This window comes from Trichosurus vulpecula, chromosome 4, assembly GCF_011100635.1.
Source record: "Trichosurus vulpecula isolate mTriVul1 chromosome 4, mTriVul1.pri, whole genome shotgun sequence".
Classification (NCBI taxonomy): Eukaryota; Metazoa; Chordata; class Mammalia; order Diprotodontia; family Phalangeridae; genus Trichosurus; species Trichosurus vulpecula.
This window is the reverse complement of record NC_050576.1, coordinates 23,513,344-23,526,399: the sequence shown is the minus strand read 5'-3', so window position 1 is coordinate 23,526,399 and position 13,056 is coordinate 23,513,344. Positions and strand designations below refer to the sequence as shown.

General features: G+C 42.2%; 1 protein-coding gene across 1 annotated transcript in view; it reads left to right on the top strand.

Moving 5' to 3' along the window:
- The window catches only part of PRKAA2 (protein kinase AMP-activated catalytic subunit alpha 2), a 71,940-nt gene that overhangs the window by 26,529 nt on the left and 32,355 nt on the right, over nt 1–13,056 (top strand). The window contains exons 3-4 of the mRNA XM_036754133.1: nt 12,001–12,094; nt 12,788–12,932. Coding sequence (XP_036610028.1) covers nt 12,001–12,094; nt 12,788–12,932 — 239 coding nt within the window. The remainder of the gene's footprint in view (nt 1–12,000; nt 12,095–12,787; nt 12,933–13,056) is intronic.

The following is a 13,056-nucleotide window of genomic DNA, read 5'->3' as shown; positions in this document are numbered from 1 at the left end:
ATTCAGGAATTGTAAATGTGCCATTTGTTCAAGAACAGAATTGAGCCTGTAGCCTATAGGCCAATGAATGATGCCGACTCCTAGCATTGCTCTGGGAAGTGTTCTGAAGGGATGCTGTCTTGGACAGAAAGTGCTGTAGACACAAAAAAGCCCAGAGAGCTTCAGGAACAGGTCAACGGGGTTTCTCCTCTGGTAGGTCAGAGGAGGGCTACTGCTATGGTTTCCCCAAATTTCAGGAAATAAAGTCTTGATAAAATCTTTCATGATTTTCTTTAGAAAAAGATCAAGAAATATCATTTAGATCAGAGATATCAAATATACGCCCTACAGGCTACATACAGTCTGCAGTCTTGTAACTTCTGAGTGGTGAAATCAGACTAAAATAGAATTGGGAAATACTTAACAAAATAAAAATATAATAAAATAGATGATGTTAATATGTGGTTTTCTAAGTCCATGTGGAAGCTGCAGGGATCCTTATGTATGATTTAGCGACTTCCATTTCAATTTGAGTTTGACACCAGTGGGCTAGATGATGGTACAAATGGATGGCCACTTGTTGTATGTGTTGTGCTGGGGAGACCATCTGGTTCATTCTGTCCTGTTGGGTATGGGATGGACTGGATGGGTTCTGAGGACCCTTCTGACTCTGAAAATTCTGTGATTTTGTGAAATGAATTAAATTGTAAAAGGATGAAGGGCTGGATACACAAAATAATCACAAAATCTGAATTGGGAGAGATATGAGAGGAAATCTAGTTCAATTTCATGTGCCAACAGGAATGCCCTCCTCTGTATTATGCCCAAACCCTGGTCACCCAGCTCTGCTTGGAGAAGTCAAGGGAAAGGGGAACCTATTACCTCCAAAGAAAGCTTATTGCATTTTTGAGTACTTCTTATGGTTGAAAAACTTTCTGTTACATCACACTGAAATTTGACAATTGGCAGCTTTCACTAAGTGCTCCTAGGAACTTCTGACCTCTAGGCCCTGGAAGAACAAGCCTAATCCCATTTCCATCATGTCCCCTCTAAATCTTCTCTTCTAGGGATTCCCACTTCTGCACTCAGTCCTCACCTCCATCTCCCACAGATGCAGCTCAAGCATCATCTTCTGATTGACATTTTATTAGCCATTGGCCCTGACTCCCAGATTACCATGCATTTAACTACTAGGTATTTGTTGATGCAGGATGTCCCAAAAGTCTTAATGTAGTTTAAAGCTATTGAAACTTAGAACCACACCAATCAGTCAGTCAGTCAACAAACATTTATTCAACACCTGTCATATGCCAGGCATTGCACTAAGTGCTGGGGCAAAAGACAATCCCTGCCCTTAAGGAGCTTGCAATCTGCATGGGAGACAACATATATACAAATCTATACAAACACGCAGGGTAAGTAGGATATAATGAACAGAGGGAAGGCACTGGAATTAAGAGGTGTTAGGGAAGGCTTCCTGTAGAAGGTGAGATTTCATTTGGTACTTAAAGGAAGCCAAGGAGGTCAGTGGTCAGAGTGGAGGAAGGAGAGCACTCCAGGTGTGGGGGACAGCCAAGAAAATGCCCAGAGCTGAGAGATGGAGGGTCTTGTTTGTGGAGCAGCCAGGAGGCCGGTGTCTCTGGATTGGAAGGAAGGTGTAAGAAGACTAGAAAGGTAGGATGGGGCTGGGTAATGAGGGAGTTTGAATGACAGATGATTTTGTATTTAATAATTTTAATAATTTATATTAACAATTGGATGAGTAGAGTTACTGAGCAGGAGAGCGATTGTGCTTTAGGAAGATCACTTTGGTGGCTGAGTGGAGGATGGACTGGAGTGGGGAGAGACTGGAGGCAGGCAGGCCCCCCGGCAGGTTATTGAAATCGTCCAGATCATTGGTGATGGGAGCCTGCACCAGGGTGGGGGCAGGGGCAGGAGAAAGAAGGGGGTGAATTCGAAATGCTGCCGAAGTGAGATGACAGACCATGGCAATAGGCTGGATGTGGGGGGTGAGAGATAGCGAGGGGAGCCTCGGATGCCTCCTGTGTTGTGAGCCTGAGGGACTGGGGATGGTGCTGCCCTCTACAGTAATGGGGAGGGTGGGAGGAGAGGGGAGAGTTTAAGGGGAACGATCTGTTTGGGACACGTTGAGTTTCAGATGTCTACTAAGACTTTTGGGACATGCTGTACTCTCCTTATATTCCTTCTGTATGTACTTTAGAGCAGAGACTATTGTCGTGGCTTGTGCCTGCATCCCCAGCCCCTGGCTCACTGCCTGCCTCCGTGGGCTTAGTATTTATTAATTATTATTTAGGTCATTGAATTTGAGGCCCCTCACTGTCCTTGTTGGTGTCCATCATCTGGATGCTCTTCCCTATCGAGATTTTCTCCTGAAATACGGTTCTGAGACCTGACCACAGTGTCCAGATAGAGCCTGGTCTGGGCTAAGGTTCAGGGGCAGCAGCGTTCTCACCTGCCTGGCCCCTCTATCAGTGACCCTTTGTTATTGCCTGGCCAGGACATGCCACTCCCACCTCTACTCCTTTGCATGTACTCCCATGAACTCAGGCCTGGAATGTTCTTCCCCGGCCCACCTTGTGGGATCCCGAGCTTCCTTCAAGACTCCTCTCATTTCAAAGACTGATTCTTAGAAGAGATGTTTCTTGACTTCTTCCCCTCACCACACTCCCTGAAGTTAGTGTGTATTGATTTTCTTTGTACCGTGTGTTTACTTATTTGTACACAGAGGCTGGAAGCTGCTTGGGAGCATGAACCATTTCTGTTTTATCTTTATTTCTCCAGCACAGAGTATATAGTTTGTGGTCCTAGGAGGTGCTGCTTAAATGCTTGTTTAGGTTAATTGGTCAACTCCAAAAGCTTGCTAACAGTCCCCGAGGATCCAAAGAGCTGTCATGCGTCAGGGGATGTGTTCTCTTACTGCAGCAGGAACAGGAAGTAGAAGCTGTAGAACCAATTGAGGTTTAATGTGAAGAAAAGCTTCCCTGAAGCTAGGACTGCAGCTCGTGGTTTCCTTATTCCTAGAAGTCTTTAGGTAATCTTGGGGTGTTCAGCTGCTTGACCTCGGAGTTCCCCTTCCTACCCTGAGATTTGACCCTTCGTGATATAATACTGTCTCCGGGTTAGTAACTCAGCCCCCTCAGCAATGTACACATTTTGTTCTGGAGTGACTATGTCTGGCCTAAATTGCTAGAGCCTATCACAATGCTCTCTGCACAGAGTAAGTGCTTACCATGGGTTTTCTTTTGTTTTTTGTATTGTATAATATGGTCTCAGTAGAATCCCTTGCTTCCCTCTATTCACTTTCCTGTTTGTGGGAAAGTGAGGAGCCTTCTGTGTGCTGAGAATACGGCTGCAGAGGCTGGAGAAACCTTGTCTTTGGCTTCCCCCTCCACCTCAGTCATGCCAAACACCAGCCTCACATGAGCTGTTAAAAAGGCCTTCTAACTTGTAATGGGTGCCCTGCCTCCAGGCTCGTTCTATACCTATCCATCTCCCACATAGCTGACAAATTTCTTTTTTTCGTTTTTAATTTATCATTTATTTTTAATATTCTTTTAAAAATTGAGTCCCAGATCCTCTCACTCCCACCAGCCCTCCTCTCCCCATTGAGAAGGCAAGCAATCCGTCAGTTAGAAATGTGAAGTCATGCATAACATATTTCCATATTAGCCATGTTGCAAAGAACGCAAGAAAAATAAAGTGAAAAAATTATATTTCAGTTTGTACTCTGAGTTCATCAGTTCTCTCTGGAGGTGGTTAGTATTTCTCATCATGGGTTCTTTGGAACTCTCTTGGATCGTTATCGTGATCAGAGTAGCTAAGTCTTCACAGTTGGTCATCATTACAATATTGCTGTTACTGTGTGCAATGTTCTCCTGCTCATGGAGTGATTTTCTTTAAGGGTGGATCTGATCATGTTACTCCCCTACTCAATAAACTCCAGTGGCTCCCAGTGGCCTCTTGGATAATCTATGAACCCTGTTTTCCTTTTAATGCCCTTCACAACTTGGCTGTTCTCTCTCCCTCACTGCTTGGTCCAGCCGCATTGGTTTCTTCTTTGTTCCTTACACCTGCCACCGCATCTCTTGTCTTCATGCCTTCACACTGGCTATCACCCATGCCCAGAATGTACCCCTTCCTCACTTGTCTCAGAATTTGTCCCTCTCGCTCAAGCACTGCTTCTTCCAGGAGGCCTTTTCTGGCCTCTTCCCCAGGTTCCTGTGCCTTCCTGCAGACTTACTGTGGGCATTCCCCCAAATTCCACTCCTAGGCCCCTGCTTCCTCTACACCCATCCTCTGGCAATCTCATTAGTTGTCAGGGGTTCAACTATCACCTTCATGCAAATGGCTTTTTGTAGAACAAGGCCGTCGTAGCCACGGTCACAAGGTTCTAAAACAAAGACAAAAACAAAACCCTGGTGCTATCTATCGCACATGACTGGTTTTGTTTGAAAATTTTCTCCATCTGGGGAATGATTTTCGATCCCTTCTCTTAGTTTTAGCTTGTTTGGATTTAAAGTCATCTGTTATTATTTCTGCCCAGAGATGTTATGGGCCATACTCAGAATTGCTCAGAAAATCACTGGTTTTGATATTTTAAAGCTGCTGGCTCCAGGACCAGGGCTTAATCCATTCAGCCGCATTACCTCTTTTTGTTTCAGGCAGAAATTATAAGAGAAAAGACTCCCACAGTGAGCATAGGAACAAACCTGCTGTGAGCGTCTGATCATTTTCACAGTTTCTGAGAGGGAGACCAATTCTTGGAGGAGTTTGTTTTGTTTTGTATAGCCTTGCTCTCACTGCTTAGAGTAGTTTCCATGTACAGAATGATCCTCTATAATTAGCAGGAAAGATCTGAATCTCAAACACTAGCAAAGGATGACATGCCCTGTGTAGCTTCTCTCGAGAAGTAACTTGTAGAAATCCTTTGAGCACAGACCTAAAGGGAATCACAAACAGAAAGAAACCATGGCATTTAAGAGGAAAAGGGGGCTGGGTCTGGTCATAGGTTTTTAGCCAAGAGAGCGTGACAATCACGGTGTTTGGAGAAGGACTGGCTGTAGGCTGTGAGATGGATAGAAGAGGGAAGACACCTGGAGGGAAGGAGGCCAGTTAGGAGGCTGGTTGCAGTGGCCTGGTTGTGAGATAACCTGGTCTGAGCTAGCATAGCGGTGTGGGGAACACAGGCAAAGCCACTTTTTTTAGGGATGTTTCAAAGGAAGAATCACCAATATTTCGTGGCTGAAAGGAGGTGCCGGAGAAGTGAGGAGTCAAAGGTATTTTAAAAATTGGATGATTTGGAGAACGGTCAAGGAATCACAGAATTTAAAACTTAAAAAAGATCTCAATAGCAGTCTAGTCCAAGTAGCATCAGGGCCAAACTCAGGAAGGAACTGTCAAGAGGAGAACAGTAAACTTTGTTCCGTACATTTTGTGAATGATGTCAGAAAAGTGTCAAGGTAGAAATTTCTAATAAACCACTGGATGTTTAAGACTGAAGCTTTGTGAGAGAGATCAGGGTTGGAGACATGGATTTGAGAGACATACACATTAGAGGGAGGAGGGAGAGGAGAGAGGGGAGGGAGGCCTAGGAGGGAAGGAGGAACCACAGGCAGACACTCTTGCTACTGGAACGCCTAATTCAAGTGGGGAGAAAGAGAAATTCCCAAGAGAAAAAGATACTTCTCAAGAAAAAAGGTCATATAATTAAATAAAATCAATTTTAAAAAAACCCTTCCAAAATCTCAGAATTGTAAAGGAATTCAGAGCCCATCTAGTTCAGCTCATGCCTGTGTAGGGAATCCTTCTGCAACATCCTCCAAAAATTAAATTTAATTAAAAATCACTGGTGAGTAGGAACCCAGAACATCCCAAAGTAGGCCATCAAATTCCTAGACAGCTGTGATTGTTAAGAATCCTCAGCCTACCCCCCCACCCCCACCCCCACCCCAGGACCTCCATCCCCGATTGGAGAAACCTTTCCTGAACTTTTCAGTTGCTATTTCTCTTGCCCTCCCATGGTACTCCATTTACTTCTCTGTGTAAATGTTGGTTTTCCCCAAGGAGGCCCTAAGGTCCTTGAAGGATGGGTTTATTTGTGGTCTGTATCTCTAGGGCTGTACCTGTGGAGGGATCTCCATGTATGTTTGCTAAATGTCGCTAAATTTCTTCTTCTACATGAATGCTCCTCAACTTCCTGAAAGGTGGCCGTCATGTCCGTGGTCCCAAGTATTCTCTTTTCCAGGCTCAACACTTCTGATGCCTTCAACTAGTACTCATCTGGAATGGTGCAAAGGCTTAGTCCAGACCCATCCCAATCTTCTGTACTCTCTAACAGTTTGTTAATGAGGACCTTGAGGTGATTTCAAGTCTCCAATTATTAAAAAAAATCTTTATTTTTGCTATACTCTGTAAGGTATAATTTGAACAGTCCAACTGATCAAGATTTTATAAAGAATTTCTAAAAAACTGAGGAAAAGAGAAAACCCATTAAAGTATTCAACAACAATAACAAAGTCACCATAAAGAATGCTTTTATGCTGATAATAGAAATATTTAAATATTACTCACGTAGTTATCTATATCGAATAATTTTAACATTTTTCTATGATGGTCTACAGTTTGAGGAAAAGTGGTGGTCCTAGTAGCAGTAGCAGCAGCATTTAACATCTTGTCTTACTTTATCCTTACAAACAAGCTGGTAGGTAAGCATCCTTGCCATCCCCATTTTACAGGCACTCGGAGGTGGCCCTGTGCTGGCGCTGTAGCCTCTTTTCTCGTTGCCCCTGGACTTCTGGCTGACTTTTTGTTTAGTTCTGAGGTGGAGGAATTTACTGGCTCTAGTTTTATGTCGGATCTTTTGATCATTACTCGGTCTCGACCTGGGAAGCCTGCCTCCCATTCAGACATCTTGGTGTGAAGTTGGCCCAGTTGCCTTTCTAACTCATTTCCCACAGGCCCGCAGCCCTCACTCTGTGATCCCTCCATCAGAGGACTTTACCTCACACTTTAGTGAGAAAACAGTTGCCGTTGTCCATGAGCTCCCTGATCTTCCCTACTCCACTTTGTCAAGGCAGCTTGTGATCATCTTCCATTCCCTCTTCCTTTACACCGGTTTCTGGTGAGGAGATGACCGTTCTTGCTGAGCCAAACCGCCCCCCCCCATTTCTGCTGCTGCCTCCAGTGAGCTGCCTCCACAATCATTCCATTGCTCGAATATTCAGTTTTTGTCCGTCTCCTTGATCCTTCCTATCTGCCTACAAACATTCTTGGGATGAAAAATTTAAAAAAAAGCTTGCAAGGAGATAGCAACAACAACATATGCAGAAAATCATTTATTCTGACCAAGGATTCTTACTAGGAATATAAGGGTTGTTTAACATCAGGGAAAGAGTTTATTCAATTACATTAACAAGAAAGATAACAAAACTACATGATTAATTGTATGGTCGCAGAACAAAGCCTTTGACAAAAGACAACACTCATTTATATTAAAAATTCCTCAAGGGAAAAGCATAGAAGGACTCTTCTTTAATATTATTAAAAGCATATATTTAGAGCCCAAAGTTATTGTTTGCAATGAAGAAACATTAAAAGCATGCCTATTACGAACCAGGCTGGAGCAAGGCTGCTCCTCACCGTGTCCCCCCCCCCCCCCATTGTTTGATATGATTCCAGAAATGCTAGCTAGAGCAATATGCAGAAAGAATAGAATGGGGGCAGCTGTGTGACCTTAGGCAAGTCACTTAACCCTGATTGCCTTGCCTTCCCGCCTCCAAAAAGGAAAAAAAATAGAGAATATCATGAAAGGTCTAGACCAGGGGTGGGTCTAGACCAGCCTCGAGGCCACATTGACCCTCTAGGTCCTCAAGCGTGGCCCTTTGAATCCAAACTTGTTCTGTGAAGTTTGGATTCAGCGAAAGGGCTGTACTTGAGGACCTAGAGGGCCAATGTGGCCTTGAGGCTGCAAGTTCCCCACCCCTGGTCTAAACATTTTAAAATTGCAAATAAAATTATCCATATGTGCAGATGAAAAGATGGTATGCTCAGAACTCCAGAGAATCATCAAAGAAACTAACTGGGTTGATTGCTAGCTTCAGCAAGGTAGTAGGACCTTTTGTTGTTCAGTCATTTCAGTCATATCTGACTCTTCATAAGCACATTTGGGTTTTCTTGGCAAAGATACTGGAACAGTTTGATATTTCCTTCTCCAGCTCATTTTACAGATGAGGAAATGAGGCAAACAGGGTTAAGTGACTTGCCGAGGATCACATAGCTATTAAGTGTCTGAGGCTGGATTTGAACTTCGGAAGATGAGTCTTCTTGACTCCAGGCCCGGCACTCTCTGCACTGTGGCACCACCTAGCTGCCCTTAGTAGTATAATATAATCCATAAAAATCATCGACTCTTTAAAGAATGGTAACCAAAGCCAAGAAAGAAAAAGAGGCATTCCATCCCAAATAACTACAAAATGCACAAAATATCCAGAAGGTAACCTACAAATGCATATGTAAGATTTGTAAAAAATGCAATTATAGAACATTGTTTATAGAAGTAAAAGGAAACATAAGTAATGAGAGATATTTACTGTTCATGATCGAGTCATGCCAACATTTGAAAAATGATATTACCTATATCAGTTTACAGGTTTAAAGCTTCCTGAGGGGGCGGTGGAGAGGGAAATGCTTTTTAGAAGTAGGCATGATAGTGAAATTCATTGGGAAGAATAAAAACCCTAGAGTCCCAAAGGCGATAATGACAAGTAGGCACGGAGGGGCAATGCTGTAAAGCATTGCCGGACTTCCAGCTGTATCGTCAAGCAGGAGTCTCTAAAGCTCTTAATTGGTTAGAAGAACAGAAAAAGAGTCATGGGACATCCCAGTGAAGAGATGGGAACGGCTGAAAAGGGGAGCCTCTTGTTGGATAAACCTGAGACTCTACATGACTCTGCAGGGATAGGACTTGCTATTTCTTTGATGGGGGATGTCTCAGGTGACAAAACATGGGCCATCACAGCAGGTAGGCTCCTCCATGACTTAATAGCTATAGACTCACTGAAAGAACTGAAATTTTAACTGATTCACCCAGGGTCCCATAGTCAGAATGTGCCGGAGGAACACAGGCCTTCCTGGCTTCGAGGCGGATATCTGTCCTCTATACCACATTGCCCCTCTTTGGAGAAAAAAATAAAAACCTCTTGGAAAAACTGGAAAACAATTTGGGAGAAGTTAATTTAAGTCCAATTCTGATGATCTCACACCATAAACTCAAAATAGAAATGTACACAGCCTGAATAGAAAGGGGCACAAAGTATGAAAGAATTAGGTGAATGTGAGTTCAGGTTCCTACCTAAATAAGGGATGGAAAAGATCATAAAAGTGAAAGTAGACAATTCTGACTATAAAATTACAGAGGTTTTTGTATGATTAAGATGAAGGGAGACACGACGCAAACGGTAGAATGGGAAACTGCTTCTAATAGCACTGGAAAAAGTTTGAAATCTAGAACGTACAGAGATTGTTATATGGTGATGCCTTTAGACGTGGAAATGACCTTAGAAGTCACTGAGGCTATGTATGCCCTTCATGTTCTAGCTGAGGCAAAGAAAGGTTAAAGAATATTTTATCCTCCCCATTTCAGAAGCATTCATTTAAGGTCTTCCATATGCAATGTGTGACGGTGTTTACTAATGGAACAGTCTTACATAAATTCCAGAATGGGGCATTTTTGATGTTGTACCTCGATGCTTTATGTACTTTGATGTATTTCTGTATTGAATCTATATGGGGAAATTTCATGTTTTGAGGTGAAGGGTCACATGTGTGCATGTGTACTTTGTTATCTTCCTGACCAATTTTTATGGCATTCATTCTATCACATCCTATCTCAACTTTAATTGAAGTAAATAATTAAGTGTAAACTAAATACCTCACCAGAATCAATTATATCAGATCATAGTAACCCATTTATCAATGAGGAAGTAATAGAAATAACAGCTGGTGTTGTAAACTAGTGCTTTCCAGTGTTTCAAGCCCTTTCATCATTTGATCCTCGAAGCTGCCCTGTGGGGTGAGAAGTAGTTTTTATTTTACAGAAGATGAAACTGAGGTACATAGCAGTTAAGTGAATGAAAGTGCCAAGATTTTAACTCAGGTCTTCTGAATCTAGATCTGTTTTTTTCTTTTCCCCCCACAAGACCATAGCCACTTGATCTGAAGATACTGACTTGGTTTTAAAAAGTGTAGGTGCAAATACAAACATTCATCACTATCAGCAATTCAGAACGCCTTTATAATTTACCTGCCCATCCCTAAGGTCTGGAAGTGATGAGCTCTGAGCTAGGATAAGAGGCAGCTACGCAGCCAATTCAGAAAGAGCCCTGTGAACTGACCTTCTTTCCTTTTTTGAGGGATGGGCAGCGTGCTTTTATTTCCAGAAGGTCTTTGACACAGTCTCTTCTTCTGTCCCTATGGACAAGCAGGAAGGTGTGAGCTGGATGTCAGGTGTCCATTTCACTGGATTTGGAATGAGTTTAGTGATTCTACCATTCCTAGGACAATGATGGAAGGAACAGGGTTGCCATGCTCCCCGTCTCTACTTGGGCAGTATAGTCTGTCCTCGACCCTGTGCTCATCAAGCCTTTTGACTATGCCTTGGAGATGTCGCAGCATATGGAGCTTATTTTTTCAGAAGACAGGGAACTTGATGTTGGAGGAGGATTGAGTCAGAATTTTGTTAGGCTGGAATTACTGTCTATATTACTATCTAAAAGGATGGAATTAGAAAGGGATAAGAATAAAATCTACATTGTAATGAAAAAAAAAACCTAGTTGTATTGGTATAGGATTGGCTGATGCAGCTCAACGTGAGAGATGCTAGATTTGAGGTGGTACTGTGGCTAGAGTGCTGGACATTGAGTCAGAAAGACCTGAGTTCAAATCTTGCCTCAGACACTTAACTATATCCATTAACTCAATAACCTCTGAAGTCCCTTTTAACTCTGAGCTTCTGTGATTCAGGCCTGAGGAATGGTGGAGATGTTAAAGGTAGGATACCTTTTATGTCAAAATGAGGCTAGAGTTGATAACTATGAAGATGAGGACACTGAAGAGTATTCCATATGAGAATTAATTGAAATAACTGAACATATTTAGTTGTTGAACTTGGAAGCAAATTACCCCTTTAAAGTCTCTTCAGAGCTGTGATAAGGAAGAGGAGCCGGTCTTCTGAGAGCAGTACTTCCACTAGACATTGAACGGAGTACATTTCAGCTCCAGGTACAGAGCTATCCAACAGTTTGCCTTGGTGTGGGATGATATGATGCGCTTTGGGGAAAGATGGTAGGTCCCACATCACTGGAAGTCTGGGGATGGGTATTTTTCATAGATGTTATTTGTACTAGATGGCTTCTGAGCTCTCTTCCAACTTTGAAACTGTTTGAAAGAAAGGAATATGTGCCATTCTCTTTCTTTTTCAGTGAGGGACAAAGTGGCATTGTGTAAAGATTACCATACTTAAAGCCAGAAGACACGAGTTTGTGTTCCAAGTCTTGGATTATGCAATCTGGCTCTACCTAGGCAAAGCAGTCTCAGCACTCTACCAAAAAGAAATAATAGTAATATATATATATATATGTATTCCCTCTCTTGCATCATTGGTATGAGGAAAGTATTTTGTGAACCATAGAACACAGACATGGGAGCTGTGGCTTAAAAAAAAGGCTGGAGTAACAGTGCTGTCTTTTAAGAGAAAGTCATTTTGTTTTGTGAAATAATTCAAAGGCTCATAGGATTTCTTAAAGAAACTCATTAAAAGAGAAATTGTTTTGGGAGGGTTCTGGTGGGGTCAGTAGAAGGTATAACCTAAGGTATAATTATTGTATTTGTGATTGTGTCTTAAAATATTAGAGTTTCTTATAATATTAGGAAAGGCTGTTGATGTTTAAAGCCATTTTTCTGTAAACTAAAATTTTCTATATTCTTTCCGTTTTCCTCTAAAAGCTACCAAGTCATCAGCACCCCAACTGATTTTTTTATGGTAATGGAATATGTGTCTGGTGGTGAATTATTTGACTACATCTGTAAACATGGACGGGTGAGTGAAATGATATTCAGTAATTAGGCCAAAGAAGACAAGGGTGTTGGTCGATAGTTTTGTGTGTGTGTGTGTTTTTAAAGGAGTCTTGTAATGTTATGGGGTTTTTAATTTTAACTATTTGATCCCATCTGGAAGACCTCAAGTATCTTTAAAAAATTACCACCTATCAGTGTTCTTTTCCTGTAAGATACTTACAGAATTGGGTTTGCCTCAATAGTTGTCCCTATGCAAACATGCTGAATTTTAGATAAACAAGAGCTGTTCCTTAGAAAGGTCCTTTTTTTGCAAAGTTTTCAAGATTCACATAATTTATGAAACAATGCAGAGATTCAGTTGTGATTTTTAGGAAGAGAATTCCATATCATAACACACACTGCAAAATGTCCTTTTTGGTATCCACAATTGGGCACAGAGGCCTAGGTGAGTGTACCTTTTCAGACGAGGCCCTTTCATCCAGTTCCCAGCCTTCTCCAGGCACTCAGGAAATGAAAATGACCTCTGTGTCAGGATATACCAGTGAATTTTCATGTTTTTCTAATAGAAAGGTTTTTTTTGTTTGTTTCTTGTCTTTTTAACAGCAGGATTCTGATAAATTCCATTTAATGTAAGATACATTCTAAAGTCACTGTTCTCTTGGCGAATGAGTAAATATTCAATATATCTCAATGTTGTTTCTTTTGCGCCTGGCAGGTTGAAGAGACAGAGGCTAGAAGACTCTTTCAGCAGATTCTTTCTGCTGTGGATTATTGTCACAGACACATGGTTGTTCACCGAGACCTGAAACCCGAGAATGTGCTGCTAGATGCCCACATGAATGCCAAGATTGCCGACTTTGGTATGTGACTCCCACGGAACACCAGAAATAAGAAAGCGGCTGCTGATATTCAGAGGAGCAGGCCAATGTAGTGACAATTCCCCCTCCACCCAAGGACTGGCAAGCTCTGTGGGCCTATGGTGTG